Raw genomic sequence first — 21,711 nt, 5'->3', positions numbered from 1 at the left:
AGCCATTGGCATATGAACATTCCTTTATCAATATAACAACACAAAAAGAAACAGCAGCAGTAGCAGCATTTTCATGGCACAATCTAATATTATTTATAAATGAACTACATATATTTCTGAGGGGAAATGACTGAAAGTAGTCAATTGCACTATTTGGAAACTATTTATAGTCATTTACAAATATAAAATCACAAGTCTTTTTTTTAAGAATTTGTACATCAGTTTTTAACCAGCAAGAGAAATCATTTGTAAACTAAATAAGCAGTAAGTTCTATAGTCTAAAGAATATGAATCAAAATATATACTAATATTTGGTAGTTGCATAGGAGGCATATAAACTGTAATGGAAAGTATATCCAGGAGGCAGTGACCTTCGCAAACTACTCTCACACATTCCAGTTAAATGTCTACATTTCAGAAAACACGTCAGCACTGTTGAGGACAGAGTTGGTGGACAGTGCCCTAGAGTCTTTCTCTCTTTTTCTTTTGGGAAGTAACTGTATGGTTTGCTTCTATATTAGCATTTACTTACAGTGTGGTCTTTAGAATCTCATGAGTAAAAACCAAAAGAACCTACTGGAAAGGGATTAAATAATAAGATAGTTAGGTCAAGAATGTATAATAAATAATAAGATAGTTCACTTAGGTCAAGAATGTGTGTGTGTGTGTGTGTGTGCACGCACTCAGTCGTGTGACTCTTTGCAACCCCATGGACTGTAGGCCACCACACTCCTCTGTCCATGGAATTTTCCAGGCAAGAATACTGGAGTGGGTTGCCATTTCCCACTCCACGGGATCTTCCCAACCCAGGGATCAAACCCACATTTCTTGTGTCTTCTGCATTGGCAGGCAGATTCTTTACCACTGCACCACCTAGGAAGGCCAAGCTGAGAATAGTAATTGACATTTCAGAAAAGCAGTAATTCAGCTGGGCAGTACCCATAAAAATGTTCAGTTCAGTTCAGTCGCTCAGTTGTGTCCGACTCTTTGTGACCCCATGAATCGCAGCACGCCAGGCCTCCCTGTCCATCAGCAACTCCCGGAGTTCACTCAGACTCAGGTCCATCAAGTCAGTGATGCCATCCAGCCATCTTATCCTCTGTCGTCCCCTTCTCCTCCTGCCCCCAATCCCTCCCAGCATCAGAGTCTTTTCCAATGAGTCAACTCTTCGCATGAGGTGGCCAAAGTACTAGTGCTCTCTAATTAAAAGGTGAAAATGAAAAAAAAAATTTTTTTTTGCTATCATGGGAAAAGTGAGAAAGAATGAAATCCAGTGAGGGAAAGGCACTTCATTCTCTACTGGTGGAAGTGTTCATTTTTATAAATATTTTGGATGATGTTTTGGCAACATATATATCAGAAAACTTCCAAAACTTAAAATATTGTAGAATTTAGCCTAAGGAAATAGTCATTGAACATGTACACAGATACGTATGTACAAAGATGCTCCTTGCAGCAGTTTATGAAAGCAACAGATTGGAAGCAACTTGTACATGTTCATCAGTGGAGGAACTGTTTAGATGGTATTGCAGCTATTAAACATGATGGTGTAGAGCTTTATATCAAGCTAAATAAATGGTTGTGATGAGTGTGTTTAGAACAGTGTGTATAGTATGGTATTCTCTTAGTGAACGTGCATGTGTGTTTGTGCGTATATGTGAGAGAGAGATCTGAAATATTGACAAGCTTGGCTCCTCTTTGGGAGATGGGAGTACATATGACTTTTATTTATTCCTTTATACCTCTCTGTATGTTCAGAATTTTTTTGTTATTGAGTGTGTATTACTTTTATCATCAGGAAGAAAAGAAAGGTATTTTTTCCTAGGAGAAAAGCAAACCGAGCTCCTGCTAAATGCGAAGACTCAGCAGAGAACTCAGGGTGAACAAGAACTACTGGCCTTCAGAAGTTGATAGTGTGTTTGAGTGGAGGAGACAGTGTAATTTGCACAGATGTCATTCTGGGTCACTCCTGAGTTGAGTTTCCCCTGATTGTCATGGAGTCACTAACACGGGATATTCTTGGACTCTAACAGAATTGTAGTCACAGAGACCTCCTCCTTGAATGAGTAACTTTTCCACTGCACTTCTTTCCCCTCAACATGTTCTTGAAAAGTGAAGTCAAAGTGTTAGTCGCTCAGTCAAGTCCAACTTGCATTTGCAACTCACAGACTGTTTGCCTGCCAGGCTCCTCTGTTCATGGAATTCTCCAGGCAAGAATACTGAAGAGGTAGGCATTCCCTTCTATAGGGGATCTTCCCAACCCAGGGATTAAACCCGAGTCTTGGAGAAGGAAATGGCAGCCCACTCCAGAGTTCTTGCCTGGGGAGCCTGATGGGCTGCTGTCAATGGGGTTGCACAGAGTCTGACACGACTGAAGTGGCTTAGCAGTAGTAGCTCCTGCCTTGCAGGCGAATTCTTTACCGTCTGAGTCACTAGGGAAGCCCACACATTCTTGAATGTCTCATCAAAAACATGTTCACTAATCCCCATAACATGCCGTTGACTTGACTGACTTCCTTTTGGCCCTCTTGTACATCCATGTGTTTATTTCTCCATACTCCTGGTAGTGAAAGTGGAAGTAACCCCTGGGACTAACGTGTTACTCCCATCCCTGCTTCTCATAATACTAATCTTCCACCTTCAGCATTCAGCCTTCCACTCCTGCAGTTCTTGGCATTTTTCTTTGTACTTTGCGTTTTCTCACTATCAAGTATTCTTTTGGGCCAAGGAGGTGGCCTGAATAAAAGGAATAAAAATTAATCAAGTCTCTGCTATCCTTTGCACTAATTTTGCACAATTGTTTAGAGAAAAAAAAATGTTCCACTAATTCTTATGCCTTGAATCTGCCTGGACTCTGCTACAGTTAGGGAAAACACCAGAATATATTGATACCTAATTTATAACTACATGGCATATAAATACATTTTCACTATGTTCTAGATTTCATGGGATCTAAATATTCACATAAAGGCTTTTGCTTCTAAATTTTTGTTTCCCTACAACTTGCTATGGGCAAGGATCCAAGGTTTACTGAAAAATAGAAAATCCTGTATTTTCATTTTAGTTTTCTGCTATGATTAAGTTTGTTTTGTCTTTTGTGTTCTTCTTAGAATTAACTAACTACTTTCTTTTGCTAGTCTTAAGGACTATAGAGAGCCACATGTGTTTTCCACATTCACATATCAGTTGCTCTTTAATTATGTGCGTGTTTTGATATTGCTTATTTTTCATAATGCAATTCCTCAACTATCATTGTTAGACAGTAAGGCTTTTTGTGTCCTGCTTTCTGTAAAGGTTGAGACCATTAATGCCAATAAACCTGGAATACTCTCTGATCTCATAGTAAACAACAACCCTGTCAGGGCAGGAATAGAGGGTATGGAAATTCTCTAGAATTTTTTAATCCGATACAGTCAGATAATATCACTTGCTATAAGGCAAGTTTCTAGCATCATTATACATAAACAAGAGTTTGAGCAAAGATAACAATCTGGTTGCTTTGTATCCAGATCTTGGGCAAATCATTTAACATTTGCATTTTAAACTCTAGGAGTAGATGCCTCTGTTGTGAAATAGGACTTCCAATTTGGGTTTTGCAGGGTTTATTTGCAGAAACATTTTGTTTACTTATTTAGTGGCTCACATGGTGAAGAATCTGCCTGTAGTGCAGGAGACCTGGGTTCAATCCCTGGGTCAGGGAGATTGCCTGGAGAAGGGAATGGCAACCCGCTCCAGTATTCTTGCCTGGAGAATTCCATGGACGGAGGAGTCTGGTGGGCTACAGTCCATGGAGTCACAAAGAGTGAGACACAACTAACACTTTCACGTGTTTTATTTAAAGACATTTGAGAAGTGTGAGGTTGGACACATGTTGAGGAGCAAGTCCTGGACTCACCAAGTGCTGATGCCAAGGGTTCCAGGAGGGTGCTTTGTGAGATCAGCTGCTTATCTCTAACTGAAATAAAAGCCATGGAGCAGTGTCACCCAGGCAGCTGTCTCCCAAAGTTCTCCCCGTCCCCAGCCTTTCTTTTTCCACCATGTAAGCATCATGTGACCCTTCGTGTACCAGATGCGTCCTGTTCAAGAAGTCCAGTGCCTTATTGGACTCTGAGATTACTTGAGAAGTTTTCCTACCAAGTAATTTCAGTTGTTTCTTGGTAATCACAGGGGACTGGTTTGACCCCTGTGGATACCAAAATCTTTGGATGCTCAAGTCCCTTATATATAATGGCATAGTATTTGCATATAGCATGTGCACATCCTCCTATGTCTTTTTATCGTCTCTAGATTATTTATGATACTAGTACAATGTAAAGGCCTTGTCAGTAGCTGTGGATACAATCTACATAGCATGTGAACAGTTGCTAGCACATGGCAAATTCAAGCTTTGCTTTTTGGAACTTTCTGGAATTTTCTTTTAATATTTTTTAGCCTGAGTTTGGTTGAAGCCACAGATTTTGGTAGAGTAGTTTTGCTGCTTACAGTTTTATCCCGATTTGGTTAAAGGGCCCAAAGGCTCTTCCACTGAAGGAAAGTGAAAGTAGTGAAAGTGTTAGTCACTCTGTTGGGTCAGACTCTTTGTGACCCCCATGGACTGTAGCCTGGCAGGCTCCTCTGTCCAGGGATTTCCCAGGCAAGAATACTGTAGTGGGTTCCCATTCCCTTCTCCAGGGGATCTTCCCAACCTGAGAATTAAAGCTGGGTCTCCTGCACTGCAGGCAGATTCTTTACTGTCTGAACCACTAGGAGATGCCCTGCAAATAAAAGGAGGAAAGAAGCCAGCTAAGAGCAGGGAGACCTGGAAAGAATCACTTGGGTACATCATACCTGACCTTTCTTATCCCTTCTCTCCTACATTGCTTTTCCAGGACCGTATTTCTTAGCTCACCCCTTGCTCAGAACAAGCATGTCTTTTCTTCTTCCCAAGCATAAATTATGAGTGCTAACAACCTAAGACAGAGGTGATCGGGGCATTCTTCTGCAATGGTTGGCTGGTTGGCTTTTTGTTTATTTTGATATAATGACAAATGAGCATGGCTAGTATTTTTAACCATTGCAGTCTTTACAGCTTTGGGCCAGATTGCTGCACATGAGTAAATGAATCCTAAATTGGGGGAATCTAGTATCCTTGGGACCAGAGAAGGCAATGGCTATGAACAGATACAGCATATTATAGACCCCAAACTGTAATCAGAAGTTTATTCGTTATTTTTCCAGGACAAAAGAAGTGGCAACAACTAGAGACTCTTGACTTTTTTGACATTGAAGACGTTTGCCTAAGACCCTTAGGGTAATAGTAAGTTACTCTGATAAACATAAAAATTAATAAGCTTCCTGGTAGAGAAGCAACAGTTGGAACCAGACATATACAAAAGACTGGTTCAAAATAGAGAAAGGAGTACGTCAAGGCTGTATATTGTTACCTTGCTTATTTAACTTATATGCACAGTACATCATGGTTGGATGAAGCACATTCTGGAATCAAGATCACAGGCAGAAATATCAATAACCTCAGATATACAGATGACACCACCCTTATGGCAGAAAGTGAAGAAGAACTAAAGAGCCTCTTGAGGAAAGTAAAAGAGGAGAGTGAAAAAGTTGGCTTGAAGCTCAACACTCAAAACTTGAAGATCATGGCATCTGGTACCATCACTTCATGGGAAATAGATGGGGGAACAGTGACAGACTTTATTTTCTCGGACTCCAAAATCACTGCAGGTGGTGACTGCCACCATGAACTTAAAAGACATTTGTTCCTTGGAAGAAAAGCTATGACCAACCAAGACAGCATATTAAAAAGCAGAGACATTACTTTGCCAACAGTCTGTCTAGTCAAGGCTAAGGTTTTTCCAGTAGTAATGTTTGAATGTGAGAATTGGACCATAAAGATGTCTGAATGCCAAAGAATTGATGCTTTTGAACTGTGGTATTGGAGAAGACATGAGTCCCTTGAGCTGCAAGGAGATCAAACCAACCAATCCTAAAGGAACCAACTCTGAATATTCATTGAAAGGTCTGATGCTGAAGCTGAAACTCCAATACTTTGGCCATCTGATGCGAAGAGCCGACTCATTAGAAAAGACCCTGATGCTGGAAAAGATTGAAGGTGGGAGGAGAAGGGGCTGACCAAGGATGAGATGGTTGGATGGCATCACCGACTCGATCACATGAGTTTGGGCAAGCTCCAGGAGTTGGTGATGGAAAAAGAAGCTTGGCGTGCTGCAGACCACAGGGTTGCAAAGAGTTGGACACAACTGAGTGACTGATTGAACTGGTAGAGAAATCAGTACCCATACATAAGCTCTGATCTCTAAGATAATTTGACCTGATAAATTTTAAACCATCTGCTAAAGTGTTTTTAAACTGAAGCTGCTGAACTGGAAAGATTGTTTCAGGGTTTTGGGTTTTTTGTTTTTTTTTTCGTATTTCACCTTGATGCCATTTGACTTGGTAGAAAAAAACTAAAGATCAAATTTTGAGTTGACCTCGAGAGTCAGGACTAGAATAATCCATTTCTGATTAATCAGTTGTTTAAGATGATCAGTATTTATCCTAGGAAACTATTGAAACTTTACTTCAAAACTTTAGAAGAGGGTTGTTTTGGTTTTTAGTTTTCTGTCATTTTAATACCTGTTGGATGAGTCAGGCCTATAGTGGAACTTATAACTTAAAACAATCCAGCCTTTTTTTTATACAGCACAGATGTGTTCATAGGTCAGCCTCTTTGATGTGGGACAGTTTCCTTCTTTGTTAGGAATGCTTTCCAGCCCAGCGTTTTGTTTCTCCCTTCTTCCCAGTTGTTTTCTGCCTAGAGATGGGAAACCTGGATTTCACAGCAGTACAGAGTTGGCACCTTTCCCCCAGGCTTGCATCCTAATAATACCATATCAGAGTCTGACCTAGTTATTTCACACAGGCAGCTTTTGCCAAGCCAGTGGGGTTTTCCTCCAACAAAGGGCCCTGGTCTTCTATCATGCAGAAGAGACATGCCTGCAGACCGGATTATCTGGTAGCAGGCTACCAACATGTGTAGCTGAGTGAGGGCCGCGCAGGGAGGAATGCCAGGGGCCCCATGCAGACATAGTTCTCTTTCCATGTGTCATTCTTAACAACCTGACTTCAGTGAGGTCCTGCGGATGCCACCAAGGAAAGGCAGCAGAACGTGGGCTCCAGAGCACAAGCTGCTTTTGTACATGTTTCAGACGTCTGTAATGATGGCCAGGGTTTTGTGAATGTGTTCCACCCTACACCACTTCCTCTTGGCCTCATAGTTTTTCCCTCTACACACAGTTTTCCTCTAGTAACTGCCCAGGTTGTCACCAGTAGTAACATCTTCAGTGAAAGAAAGAGAAATTGAAGATAGGGGCCTCAAGGACTCCATTGCTGAAATGAAAAAAGACAGGCCTTGGCATGTTTGTACAACTTTTTAAAAATACAGTTTTAACTTATGCTTTTAATTCAAGTATGCTTGATTTACAGTGTTGTGTTAGTTTCAGGTGTACAGCACAGTGATTCCGTGTTATACATATATGTGTATGTTCTTTTCAGATTCTTTTCTGCTATAGGTTATTACAAAACATTGAGTATAGTTCCCAGTACTCTATAGTAGCTCCTTGTTGGTTATCTGTTTCAAATATAGTAGTGTATATATGTCAATCCCAAACTCCTAATTTATCCCCCGACCCTTTCCCCTTTGGTGACCATAATCTTGTTTTCTGTGTCTTGTATAACTTTAAAGACTCTCAAAGTTTACCAATTTTAAAGACCGGAAATTGCAAATAAAAGACTTGAGTAGGGGCTTCAGCCTTGGTCATTGATGTGTCTATTTCTGTGGTCCCTCAGTGCCCTGGCTGGGCAAGGTCTCAGGCCAGGTCACACTGTCCATAGTGAAGGTCCCTAGTCAAATGCAACCTCAGTGAAGTGCTGCGAGTTAGCTTACATTGCCAGAGTGCATTCTGCTGGTGAAATATCTTGCTGAATGAAAGGAACTGCAAATACTGTTAACAATCTTCAGATGCTCTGTGGTAAGAAAGAAGAAAGGAAAGACAAGTAGCAGGTGGTATTTGTTGTTGTTGTTTAGCTGCTAAGTTGTATCCAACTCTGCAACCCCATAGACTATAGCCTGCCAGGCTCCTCTGTCTATGGGATTTTCCAGGCAAGAATACTGGAGTGGGTTGCCATTTCCTTCTCCAGGGGATCTTCTCGACCCAGGGATCAAACACATGTCTCTTGCTTGGCAGGTGGATTCTATACCACTGAGCCACTTGGGCTTTCCCATCGAATTGTATACATTTGGCAGAAAAACACATCGTATCCAAAGTGTGACAAAAATGAGAAAGTGGTTGTGGTAAAATAAGGTGATTTATGTACTAAATGATGCTGAGTGCAGAGAATAAATCACACTTAGTAATTAAGGCTGGAGAAGGCAATGGCACCCCACTCCAGTACTCTTGCCTGGAAAATCCCATGGATGGAGGAGCCTGGTGGGCTGCAGTCCATGGGGTGGCTGAGAGTTGGACACGACTCAGTGACTTCACTTTCACTTTTCACTTTCATTCTTTGGAGAAGGAAATGACAACCCACTCCAGTGTTCTTGCCTGGAGAATCCCAGGGATGGGGGAGCCTGGTGGGCTGCCGTCTATGGGGTCGCACAGAGTCCGGACACGACTGAAGCAACTTAGGAGCAGCAGTAATTAAGGCAATGGCACCCCACTCCAGTACCCTTGCCTGCAAATCCCATGGACGGAGGAGCCTGGTAGGCTGCAGTCCATGGGGTCGCGAAGAGTCGGACACGACTGAGCGACTTCACTTTTACTTTTCACTTTCATGCATTGGAGAAGGAAATGGCAACCCACTCCAGTGTTCTTGCCTTGAGAATCCCAGGGATGGGGGAGCCTGGTAGGCTGCCATCTCTGGGGTTGCACAGAGTTGGACATGACTGAAGCGACGCAGCAGCAGCAGTAATTAAGTGGTTTCAGCAAGTGACTGCAAAGTCCTACCTTCGCATGAATTTTGAATGGAAGTAAACTTGAAAGATTAGAAAGTATTATTACTTAGTTAAAGAGTATTTCAACTCTAAAGCAAAATTCACATTAGCATCTTGACCAGCTATGTGAGAAACACAAACTCAAGTCTTTCCTTAGAGCAAATAAAACAATTCTATCCAAATCCATATGGTAAGAGATTGTTTTAAGCTGTATTAGAGCTGTTCTGGCATTATGACTTTGTTTTTACACCATAAGGCTTTTAAGCTCCAAATTAAAGGCTCATTTATTTGCTATTGTTGCTGGAATTTTTGTTTGTTTTTTGCTAGGAGTGAGTGGGTATTTTGTGTGGATTTGGGGACAAATACCAACGACTGCTGTGTATTTTGTGTGTATCAAAGCATTTTTTGGCTTTTGTTTAAGGTTATAAAATGATACTTTTTATAAAGTGATGTGGTTCAGAGAGAAGTCATGAAAATTGATGAAAAGGTTAGATAATATGACATAGGTAGGATGCAGGCATTCCCTCAGTCGTGTCCAGTTCTTTGGTACCCCATGGACTGTAGCCTGCAAGGCTTCTCTGTCTGTGAAATTCTCCAGGCAAGGATGCTGGAGTGGGAAGTCATTCCTTTCTCCAGGGGATCTTCCCAACTTAGGGATCAAACCTGAGTCTCCCACATTGCAGGCAGATTCTTTACCATTTGAGCCACCGGGGAAGCCCTGAGATTTTCATAAACAGTGCTATGCCTTAGATATTTTTTCTCTTGTTTTAAGAACTTTAGTCCTTCAGATAGGCATCTCTGGTTACTGTGTTTATTTCCAAACCTGAAACTCCTTTTCTTGTCGTTGTGGGAATAATTCTGGGATAATCCAGAATGCTGATATTCCCCCATATATTTGTAGAATAATGCTGCTGCTGCTGCTGCTGCTAAATCGCTTCAGTCGTGTCCAACTCTGTGCGACCCCATAGACGGCAGCCCACCAGGCTCCCCCGTCCCTGGGATTCTCCAGGCAAGAACACTGGAGTGGGTTGCCATTTCCCTCTCCAAGAATAATGCTAACCTGCTCAATTCAAGGACTTTGTTTCAGCAAGAACAGACCATGCTTGCAAAGATCACGTTGGTCATGCCCTCTTGGTAAAGTAACGAGTAAAGCATGTATTTCTCATTTTCTGTAAACATGCTGATGTACCTATTAAAGCTACAAAATAAGCGCTTATGAACTGACACTTTTCAAGAAGCTATATTAAAATTTATCTTTCTTTTCCACACAGGAAGAATTTAATGGAAAACCTGACTCCCTCTATTTCAATGATGGTCAGCGAAGAATTGACTTTGTTCTAGTGTATGAAGATGAAAGTAGAAAAGAGACCAATAAAAAGGGTTCAAATGAAAAACAAAGAGTAAGTTTATTATCCTATTTTCTTTTATTTTTATTCTTTATAATATTATAAAATGAAAAAAATAAACTGCTGTTTTTGTGTAAGCAATGAAGTGAAACTGGTGTTTGCAATATCGAGTCAGGCATCCCTTCATATTTTCTCTGTTCATCATTCCCTCAAGGCATGGTAACAAAAAACATTAAAAAAAATTTTTTTTTTTTTTGAGTTTTAAACAGAAACTTCCTCAGGCTCTTAAGCTGAAGGCAGATTTTCTTCCAAGGAATTGCCCTTTCTATCTGTAAAAGAGATTTATACTAAAAGCACACTTGGCTATTTGCAACTAGATATGAAAGGAAGCTAATAATAAATAATGGCAACAAGGATAATAACAACCAACCAGTGTCAGGGTATGCTAACTCATGGATGGTTTGTATATTTTGCGTGCATGTTCTCATTTAATTCTCAGAATACCCTTGTGGTGGTGGTGGTGGTTCAGTCGCTGAGTCGTGTCTGACTCTTTGAAACCCCATGGACTGAAGTACGCCAGGCTTCCCTGTCCTCCACTGTCTTCCAGAGTTTGCTCAAATTCATGTCCATTGAGTTGGTGATGCCATCCCAACCATCTCATCTTCTGCAACCCTCTTCTCCTTTTGCCTTCAGTCTTTCCCAACATGAGGGTCTTTTCCAGAACAACCTATAAGGTGCCTTTTATTTTCATACCATTCTGGATAACAAAATTGGCCCTTAGAGTAAACAATTGCCCAAGTTCATGGACTCTAACATAAGAACAATTCAAAGTCTGGTCTTGAATCACGAACGCATGCTCTTGACGTCTCCCACTTTCTTCCCATCCTTTCCCTTTCATTCATTGCCAGTCAGACTTTACCCTTCCTTTGCATCAGGCTCTTTCAGGTAATGTGGCCATCTTTATCTCAAGATATTAAGCCATTTAACCTGCTAAATATATAACAACTTCCTGGAACTTCTTTATCAAACTGCATCAGACGAAAACAAGATAAAAAAGAAAGTATACACGTGTGTCACTTTTACCCACTTTGAAAATCGCTTCTTCGTTCTGTTTTTGCTTTTTCTCACATTTGTGCTGTTACAAATACACAACTTTAATCTGTCCCTCTCTGGGCTTTCTCTCTAAAATATGTCATCCTTAAATCTATTGATTTCTGTCTAATTTTTCAAACCACGGATGAAACCTACCTGAAATGAGGAAACAGTCCTTTTTATTATGTTTTTGTTTGTTTGGGAAAGGGTAGTTTTGGAGGGAGGCTTGTATTTGCGTAGTGTCTTAGAATGAGCCCAGCTTTTGGAACCTGATATTCAGATTCTGATTCCACCACTGTAGTGTTTGGAGTAATTCTAGTTGAGGCAACACAAGCCTAGAATTACTGTGACTTAATAAAATAAAAGTTCACTTATGGCTCGAGTCAGTCATGGCGTCCCTGTTTGGCACAGTGTCTTGGAGGTATGGGCAGGGCTTTGTTGCTTGCAGTCATTGAGGAACCCGGGCTGACACAAAGGCTTTGCCATATTCAGCAGGTCATTTCTGAGATCACTCTGGGCATCAGTAAATGGTAGACAGAATAAGGGAGAGGATGAAGACTACACTCATGCTTCTTTACCTGTCTGGGTTGGAACTGACATCATCAGTTGGGTTCACATTCTTTTGGTCAGAACTCCGGAAGGTGGAAAGCATAGTTTCTGGCTGGACAGACATTTCTCAGTAGGAATTCCGTGCTGTGGACGGGAAGCATTAACTTTTGGACATCAGCGGCTTGTCTTTGCCACAGTTTCCAGCTAACTGTGTGAGCTGGATGAATTTTCTTATCAGTCTCATATTTTATTATTATTTGGAGATGCCTTTTATTTTTACATTTTGACATCTCTGAAATCAGGGTACATCTTTAAAAAAGTGTATCATAATTTCATTGGATGAATTTTTATTGGCACATAAAGTATTGGCTCACCATACAACCAGAGGCATCTTAAATTCTGGAAAGTAGGAATCTCAATACCTAGTCCAGATAATTATGTTTAGGATTGAATAAAATAGTATAGAGATGCTACATAAATTTTCAGCACAGGTTAGATAATAGATGTTAATTTTTGTAACTTCTCTTTTATTTGGGGTATACACTGGTATGAAAAGGCATCACTCTCTGGTTATTATATAATTTTGTCACTAAACTAGCTTAGAGTATTTTATCATTTTCCTGTGAACACTAAGATATCTTCTGTGCAGTCAGGGTCATCATCAAATATTTATTAGGCATCCATATGCTGATGGCTTCCCTGGTGGCTCAGAGGTTAAAGCGTCTGCTTCCAATGCGGGAGACCCGGCTTCGATCCCTGGGTCGGGAAGATCTCCTGGAGAAGGAAATGGCAATCCACTCCAGTATTCTTGCCTGGAGAATCCCATGGATGGAGAAGTCTAGTAGGTTACAGTCAACAGGGTTACAAAGAGTTGGACACGACTGAGCGACTTCACCTTCACCTTCAAGCTGATGGAACTGAATTGAGCACTATATAAAGTAAGTTAAACAAACCTAATCCATTACAGTATAGAGGAAACAGTTTTAGTTTTATACAAGGGCTTCTCTCCCATGGTAAAGGAGCCTAGAGCTAATTACATTATTAACAAGGTCTGCATTTGAGTTATACAGAAACAAAGGTGCTGAAGTAACTTTCATAAATCAAGAGGAAAAAAAAACATCATTAATTTTTGTATATGAACTCATGGGTTGATGTACCATGATGTTGGTGTTTATAAGCTATGCTTTTAAGTGTTTTGAGACTATTTATACATGTTACTTAATTTAGATTCTAGTAGAATTTGAAGCTCAGCTTGGGAATCACAGTTTTATTAATTGGAAAATCATTTGCAAGTTCCATCACGCTCTCTGTCAAGCCGTATTTAGAATTTAGGACAATGCCAAGGAAAGGCAATTTCAAAATTCTCTTTTCTTTGAGGGAAAAAAAAAAATTATGTCTAAATCACATTGATTTCCTAAAACAGCCCCAAGGTTGACTTTGCCAGGGGCTGATCTAAAAAGTGTTGTTAAATTCTTGTTTAGAGGTAGAGAAAGATAAAACTGATAGTGCCATGAGCATCAAAAACATACAGGAGTGATAGTCTACATCTGCATATGAGCAAAAGAGAAATTATTTTTCTAGCCAAACCTCCAAATACCATAGAACTTTGTCCACTTGTATTAGTGAAAATACCTCAGAATCTCACACCTCCCTTGAAAAAGCATAAACCATCTATATTACCAATGGGGTTGATTATAAGTTGTTCCAAGAATAAGTGTTTGTTTAGGCCATACTGCTGTCCATGGCATGGAATCAGTTCGAATGTCTTTTACTGGAAGTAACAGGGAAACCAAACTCATAATGATTTAAGTGCTGAAAGGAAATAATAATTCTCTCATTTAAGAAATAGTGCGAAGATAGGTGCAGTTCTGAGTTAGATAATTTTTTGGCTTAATGGGATCATCAGGACTCGAGCTTCATTATATCCTTCCACCCTGCCATCCTCAAATGTTGGCTGTTCTTAAACTGTCTTCACTTCATTTCATGTTTGTTGCGTTTCCAGACATCAGTGGCAGTAAGAAGGAATGCCCTATCTTTCGGCCCTCTTTTAGAAAGGGGAAGAAATCTCCCCTCGAATGGCAGACTTCCTTTCATTGTTGATTGTCAACCACTGGCAAGATGAATGAAACTACCATCATTAGCACAGACTAATCAAGACTAGCCTTTCTTTTCCTAAATCATCTGATCACTTGGTATCTGAAAAACCGTCAGCTTTTCTTGGTAATGAAGAAGGGGAAGATGACTGTTGAATAGGCAGCCAGCAATGCCTGGCAGATCTCATGGTTAAAATATATCTAAATAAGTTTGCACCATATTGTGAAGAGCAAAAGTGTTTTAAATGAAACATGTTTCCATATATTCCTCCAACTCTTCCTGCTCAGTTTTGTTCGTCATTCTTCTTTCTTCCATTTCGCTTATCTAGAACTCCTAGTGGGTGACATAACTGACCTGTTCTGAATTTCGTTTTGTCTGACACTTGGCCTCCCTTCTAAACAGATGTGTTTATGACTAAGTAATGATATAATGCAGATGATGATAAAGAGAATAGAAAAGTCTAGATAGCACAAGAACAGTATACGTCATCCTGAATGTAATGCTTTTTTATCAGCAGAATCCATCCCTGAAAGTTGATAGAAAAAATATTTCCTGGAAGTTGATGAAAAGTTATGGAAGTATAAGTTTATCTTGTATATCAGACCTTAAGAATTCTTTGGTGGATCTGGCCAGTAGAGAGTACAGAGTAAGAAGTTTTCCAAAAAATAAGTGTTTAAGTTAAATTACATCCAAACCTTCAAATAATGTGAAACAACTGACTAATTGGTTATAGATCCCTTGAGCTTTTAAAACTGTTATCCATTGTTTTATATGAGTTATCATGAGGCTGCAACGGTTTACAAAGAAGCTAGATGAAATCCCTTGGGAAATGGTTAAAAGTTCACCAGAAAATTCTAATAAAATGAACACAGTGTACCAGTCCATTTATTAAGATTTTACATACTTTAGTATGTAAAGTTTTATAATAATGTCTGAGGATCTTATACATTTTTATTAACTATTATATTACATTTTTGTTGCTGTTGTCAGACACATTTAATTAAAAAAAATTTTTTTTGCTTGTGATTTAGTATTTTGTGTTAAGAAAGAAGTCTATTGATTTTTTTATAAGATCTAGTTACATTGAGAAACTTTTTAGTTCCAATAGTTTCTAATGCTTGTTTTAAGTTTATTCAAAGGAAAACCATATTGTCTCCAACTGACAGCTTCACCGTACCTTTCTTATACTTCATTTGTTATCTTGTCCAGATGGTATGGCTAAGACCTCTTGAATAAAACCTGCAGCACATAGTAGTCACCACTGTATTGTTCCTGAGTTTGGTGCAAGTGTTTCTAAAATTTCATCATTAAATACACATTTGCTATAAATTTTTGGTAGTTTTCTTTTAAAAAGTTAGGAGTTCTCTTCTAGTTGATATTGCTATGAGTTTTTATAATTGGATTTTAAATTTTATCAAATGTGCTTTCTTTGTATCATTGCTTTATCAGTAAGTCTTATGTGCATAAAGTATATGATTATTTGTAGCTAATAAGATGATAGCTAACAGTATAGAATATTCAAACATCATTCATTATTGGTTTTAATATGCAATGTATCATTTTTATAGTCACTAGCTTTCTACTTATGTTAATACTATGTTATAACATAGTTTATTTATAATTCATTAAAAAGTACTTGAGGTCACATACAGAATATAACATAAATAAAAGTAATTAGATAAGGATATCAAAGCTATGGTTTTTCCAGTGGACCATAAAGAAAGTTGAGCACCAAAGAATTGAAGCTTTTGAACTGTGATGTTGGAGAAGACTCCTGAGAGCCCCTTGGACTGCAAGGAAATCCAGCCAGTCAATCCTAAAGGAAATCAGTCCTAAATATTCATTGGAAGGACTGATGCTGAAACTTAAACTCCCAATACTTTGGCCACCTGATTCGAAGAACTGATTCATTTGAAAAGACCCTGATGTTGAGTAAGACTGAAGGCAGGAGGAGAAGGGAACAACAGAGGATGAGATGGTTGGATAACATCACTGATTCAATGGACATGAGTTTGAGTAAACTCTGGGAGTTGGTGATGGACAGGGAAGCCTGGTCACAAAGATTGGACACAACTGAGTGACTGAACTGAACCGAACTGATCATGGTGACAAAAATGTAAAAGCCAGAAAAATAAAATGAAGCTATATATCAAAGTAATAAGCAAAATTACCTGTTATTAACCATAAAGTCCTGTTCAGAAATTAGAGTTCAACTGCAAATTTGCCTCTTGAGTTTCCTAGTAGCCAAAGAAAATAGAGGATGTTATCAACACCATGGTTTAAAGTTTCAGCACAATAAAAACCAAACTGGTTTTTCAAAAGAAATATAATCTTCCTGGTCTAAAGATCCCCCAGAAAGAAATTTATCCCATAGAGTCTCGTAAAGGAGAAGGTGTGATTGAGTTGACTTAACATTGACTTGTATTCTCCAAATTGAAGAAATAAAGGGATGGCAGAAGGGGATTATGAAGAATAGTATTAAAAATTTCCTAAAAATGACATTTTTGCCACAAATAGTCCATGGAAAATATTACGCTGGGTGAAGTGATGGTGACAGCTCCTGTTGGGTGGCTTCACCTCCTCAGAGAACTTTTGGCAGGTGTTCTGTCTTTTGTTTTTGGATTTGAAATCAGGTTTGGCTTTAACTCCTTAATCTTTTAAACTAAAGCAGGAAGTTCTTCATATTTTTATCTCCTTCCCTTACACTCTACTTGCTTAAACTAAGATTGTAGGTTAAAAGGAATAAATTAAGTTAGAATCAGCAGTTTCAAATTAAAACTACAAGATGTGTTGCTGGTATAAGCGTATTTGGTTTTATTTTTGCGTACTCAGCACAAGAGAAGTGAATCCAAAGCTTGCTTCATATTTCCAAAATGGGACGTGTCCTTGGGCCCAATCCTTAAAAACAGACAAATGCAGAGGACAGTGAAATTCTGAAAAGTAAAATCTGTTTATTCCACTTCATCTCAGAAAGAGGTGGAGAAGAGAAAAATCCTTTTCCAGATTAGTCCTTCTGAGTTAGTTTTGAATGAAGAAGCTGTCATTTGCCCTGGACCTACAGGTACTTGTGTCTCACTTTCTGTAAAAGGATAAACAGCTGGGCAACGTCAACTATACCAAATTCTCAAACAGAACAGGCATGAAGAAAATAAATAATCATAAAAGAAAAGCTTGCTTATGTGCACAGGAAAGATATGCTCTAAGAAAATAGTATTTCCTAAAAAACTTATGGTTGGTGGGAGGGAAGGGATAGTTAGGGACTTTGGGAAGGTCACATACACACTGCTGTATTTAAAATGGATAACCAACAAGGACCTATTGTATAGCACATGGAACTCTGTTCATTGTTACGTGCCAGCCTGGATGGGATGGGGTTTGGGAGAGAATGGATACATGTATATGTATGGCTGAGTTCCTTCACTGTTCAACCAAAACTACAACATTGTTAATGGGCTAAACCTCAATACACAATAAAAAGTTTAAAGTTTAGGGGAAAAAAGAAAATAGTAAATCTTTAACTTGCCCGATGATAAGAATAGTCTGCTTTGCATGTTAAAACTAGATTATCCAGGCCCATCCTGTATGTACTGAGCCAAAATGTAGAGAAGAGAGGCCCTAGAATCTGCGTTTTAATTAGGGCACTTCAGGTTGTTCATATAAGCAGGAAGAAAACGCTGCCCTGAAGTGTTCACAGTAGTTATCCTAGCAGTGGATTGATAACAGGTGATTTTTTTTCCTTCTTGAAAAATTTATGTTACCATTTATTTATTTTCATAATTACACCAAAAATGCTAATTTAAAAAGAAAAGTTGGAAATAAGCGTCAGCTACATATTCACTTCCTTTCTATGCTTATCATTTAGGATGCTGGTCTGTTTTCTGTCTGCTCATGAACATATGTCACCTACTAAATCAGTCCTCTAACATTCAATATTTATCAACAACACGTGAATTTAAGTCCCAATTAAATAATTTATTCCTGCTTACCAGACCTTACCAAGTAAGAAGCACTTTGAGTAATTAGAAAGAAATATTTTTGCACAAATTAAGTACCTTTGGTTTACTTCTTACCCAACTTCATAGACATAACAAAGATTGGCAAGTTGAAAAGGACATTGAGAGCAGTGTCAGTATTTTGCCTAACAAAGCTGGAAGAATATTTGAAGTAAATCTATTTCATTAATCTCAACTGATTTATGCTGATATATTATCGTCAGAGTGTATTTAGCAATCTTCTTAGACATTGCAACCCCTGGTTTTTATGCATAAAAGCAGAGCAACATAAAGGAAATGGTAGAAATTGGTGTTTAAAATCTGTTTTATTACTGTATAATTCACAAGCAAGTCCTTCCCAACAATGACTTTATTAAGCCAATGAGATGTGCAATCTCAGGTGCTTAGGGGACAGAAAGCTGCCTTAATTACGCCAGTCTGTCCTTTGTGATTTTGATTGCTTTATTCTTTATTTCTCTGACAGCTTTATTAACCTCCCATAAGAGGTATGAATAAAATTTCAGTTTCTGGGGTGGGATAAGTGTTCTTATCCTTCTCTACTCTGAACCCCAAGTACCATTCTCCACTGACAGTAGCAGAATCATCTGCCTCTTTTTGTGATGTCCATAGATCCTCAATGATTATAGTCTCTTTGGCTTTGCTAGAAGTAGGTTGAAAAGAAAGAGAGAGATCCAGGTTACAGTGCCAGTGAATTTACTCTCCTAGAGACAGAGGAACTTACAACATAATCTAGTATATGACTGGGCTTTTTTCAGAGCCGGTGAGTCTGGTTGAGTCATTTTGTGCTGCCGAATACACATCATAGACTATAAACATAGGTTTAGGTTCTTACCTGTACGGTTTCCAATAAGGTACATAGATAATTTTTAATTAAAAATTGTGTGGCCTCAGATACTCATTTATTCAGCAAATATTTATTGAGCAATGAGTATGTCATTCAATATGCAATATTAATTTTCTTTCATTTTTAACATGGAAGACAGCTCTACCCTAATTTTTTTTAAATGTCAGGAACACGGTTACTTATCCAAGTGTAAATTCTACATAGCAGTAAAGCTGATGATCTCATATTAAATAGATTTAAGCAATCTTTTCTTAAGTAAGCAGTCTTTTCCTGATATATTCCTGTTTGACAAATATAGCACATATGCTAATTTACTTTAGCTACCTGACAAACCAAGAAAACTGGTTTGATCAATTTTTAACATATTCCACTAGTTCTTTGTGAACTGCCATGCCAAAGGGAAATAACAAGAACTGTCTTATTAAAGTAACACCAAGGTGATATATTAACATTTTTAAGCAAATAAAAATGCCCTTTCCTTGGTTCAAGTATTTAAGTATTTATAGTTAGTAATAAAACAGAGAGCATTATAAACCAACTCCAAGATCTGCCAATTATCAAGAGATATCAGGTAAATATCTTAGAAGGTCTTTGTAAAGAACTAAATAAGAACTAAAATTGGATACGCTATAGTATAACTTTTTCTCAATGGCAGTACAGCAATATCTATTAAAGAAGTTAAAGTTGCATGCACTTTTCAACAATTCTGCATCTAGGACTTTACTCTGAGAAAGATACATAAAACTTATTCTACAAGAATTTTCATAGTTGTGAAAAATTAGAAACAACTAAAACGTTCAAAGGAGATTAGCCCTGGGATTTCTTTGGAGGGAATGATGCTAAAGCTGAAACTCCAGTACTTTGGCCACCTCGTGCGAAGAGTTGACTCATTGGAAAAGACTCTGATGCTGGGAGGGATTGGGGGCAGGAGGAGAAGGGGAAGACAGGATGAGATGGCTGGATGGCATCACTGACTCGTTGGACGTGAGTCTGAGTGAACTCCAGGAGTTGGTGATGGGCAAGGAGGCCTGGCATGCTGCGATTCATGCGGTCGCAAAGAGTCGGACACGACTGAGCGACTGAACTGAACTGAATAATCTGTGGGTCTGTCCTAGTTGTTGCAAATGGAAACATGTCTTTCTTTTTACACCTGAGTGGCATTCCACTGTGAGCGTGTGTGTGTGTGTGCATCTGAGCTCACAAGTGTGTGTGTATCACATCTTCTTAAGACAATCACTGGATTGTGTCCTCATCTTGGCTCTTGTATATAGTACTGCTGTGAATATTGGGATGCATGTATCTTTTCAAATTAGAGTTTTTGTTTTTTCCAGTATATACCCAGGAGTGGAATTGCTGGATAACATGGTAATTGTATTTTAGTTTTTGAGGAAACTCCGTACTGGCCTCACTAGACGCTGCACCAGTTTACATTCCAATCAGCAGTGTACAGGAATTTCCTTCTCTCCACATTCTTGACAGCATTTGTTACTTGTTGACTTTTTAATATTAGCCACGCGTGGGGCTGTATCATTGTGTTTTTTTAAATATTTTTGTTTATTTGGCTGTGCCAGCTCTTAGTTATGGCGCGTGGGATCTCCAGTCTTTGTTGTGGCCTGCAGGCTCTTTAGTCGTGGCATGCAGCCTCTTCGCTGTGGCACGTGGGATCTAGTTCCCCGACCAGGGATTGAGCCTGCGCCCCCTCCATTGGGAATGTGGAGCCTTAGGCCTGAACCACCAGGGAGACCTTCTCATTATGGTTTTGATTTGCATTTGTCTAATAATTAATGGTGTTGAGCATCTTTTCATGTGCCTGTTAGTCATCTGTATGTCTTCTTTTTTGCAAAAATGTCTGCCCATTTTTAAATCAGCATTTTTAAAAAATATTTTGAGTTATATGAACTGTTTACATATTTTAGTTATTAGCCCCTTTTTGGCCTCATCATTTGCAAATCTTTTTTCCCATTTTCTTTTCGTTGTCTTTTCCTTTCATTAATGGTGTCCTTTGCTGTTCAGAAAAGTTTGATTAGGTCCTATTTGTTTATTTTTGCTTTTATTTCTTTTTCCTTGGGAGACTTAGCTAAGAAAATATTGCTATAATTTATGTCTGAGAATGTTTTGCTTGTATTTTCTTTTAGGAGTTTTATGATGTCATATCTTATATTTAGGTCTTTAAATTAGTCTTTAAACCATTTTAAGTTTTTATTTTTGTATATGGTATGAAGGAATGTTCTAATTTCATTGTTTTGCATGTAGCTGTCCAGCTTCTCCAGCACCACTTATTGAAGACACTCTCTTCTCCATTGTATATTTCTGCCTCCTTTATTATAGATTAATTGACCATAAATGAGTGGGTTTATTTCTGGGCTGTCTATTCTGTTCCATTGATATGTGTGTCTGTTCTGAGCCAATACCTTGTTTTTTGTGTTTTTTTTTTTTTTTTTGATTCGTGTAGTTTTGTAGTATAGTTTGAAGTCTAGAAGGGTTATACCTCCAGTCTTGTTCTTTTCTCCCAGGATTGCTTTGGCGGCTCTGGGTCATTTGTGCTTCCATATAAATTTCAGAATTATTTGTTCTGTGAAAAATGTCATGGGTATTTTGATAGAGAGTGCATTCAATCTGTAGGTTACTTTAAGTAGTATGACCGTTTTAACAATATTAATTCTTTCTTCAGAGAATGAAAAGGATATATGAAAGTGAAGTCACTAAGTCGTGTTTGACTTTTTGCGACTCCATGGACTGTAGCCTAGCAGGCTCCTCCGTCCATTCATGAGATTTTCCAGGCAA

The 21,711-nt window shown here is 38.7% G+C and overlaps 1 protein-coding gene across 2 annotated transcripts in view; it reads left to right on the top strand.

The window, feature by feature from the left end:
• Positions 1–21,711, top strand: part of ANO6 (anoctamin 6) — a 233,530-nt gene that overhangs the window by 130,451 nt on the left and 81,368 nt on the right. For both annotated transcript variants that reach the window (XM_005680057.3, XM_018047899.1), the window contains one exon: positions 10,261–10,389. In XM_005680057.3, coding sequence (XP_005680114.3) covers positions 10,261–10,389 — 129 coding nt within the window. The remainder of the gene's footprint in view (positions 1–10,260; positions 10,390–21,711) is intronic.

This window comes from Capra hircus, chromosome 5 (genome assembly GCF_001704415.2).
Source record: "Capra hircus breed San Clemente chromosome 5, ASM170441v1, whole genome shotgun sequence".
Taxonomy (NCBI): Eukaryota; Metazoa; Chordata; class Mammalia; order Artiodactyla; family Bovidae; genus Capra; species Capra hircus.
Note: the sequence above shows the minus strand (reverse complement) of the source record. Positions and strands in the feature narration are given on the sequence as shown.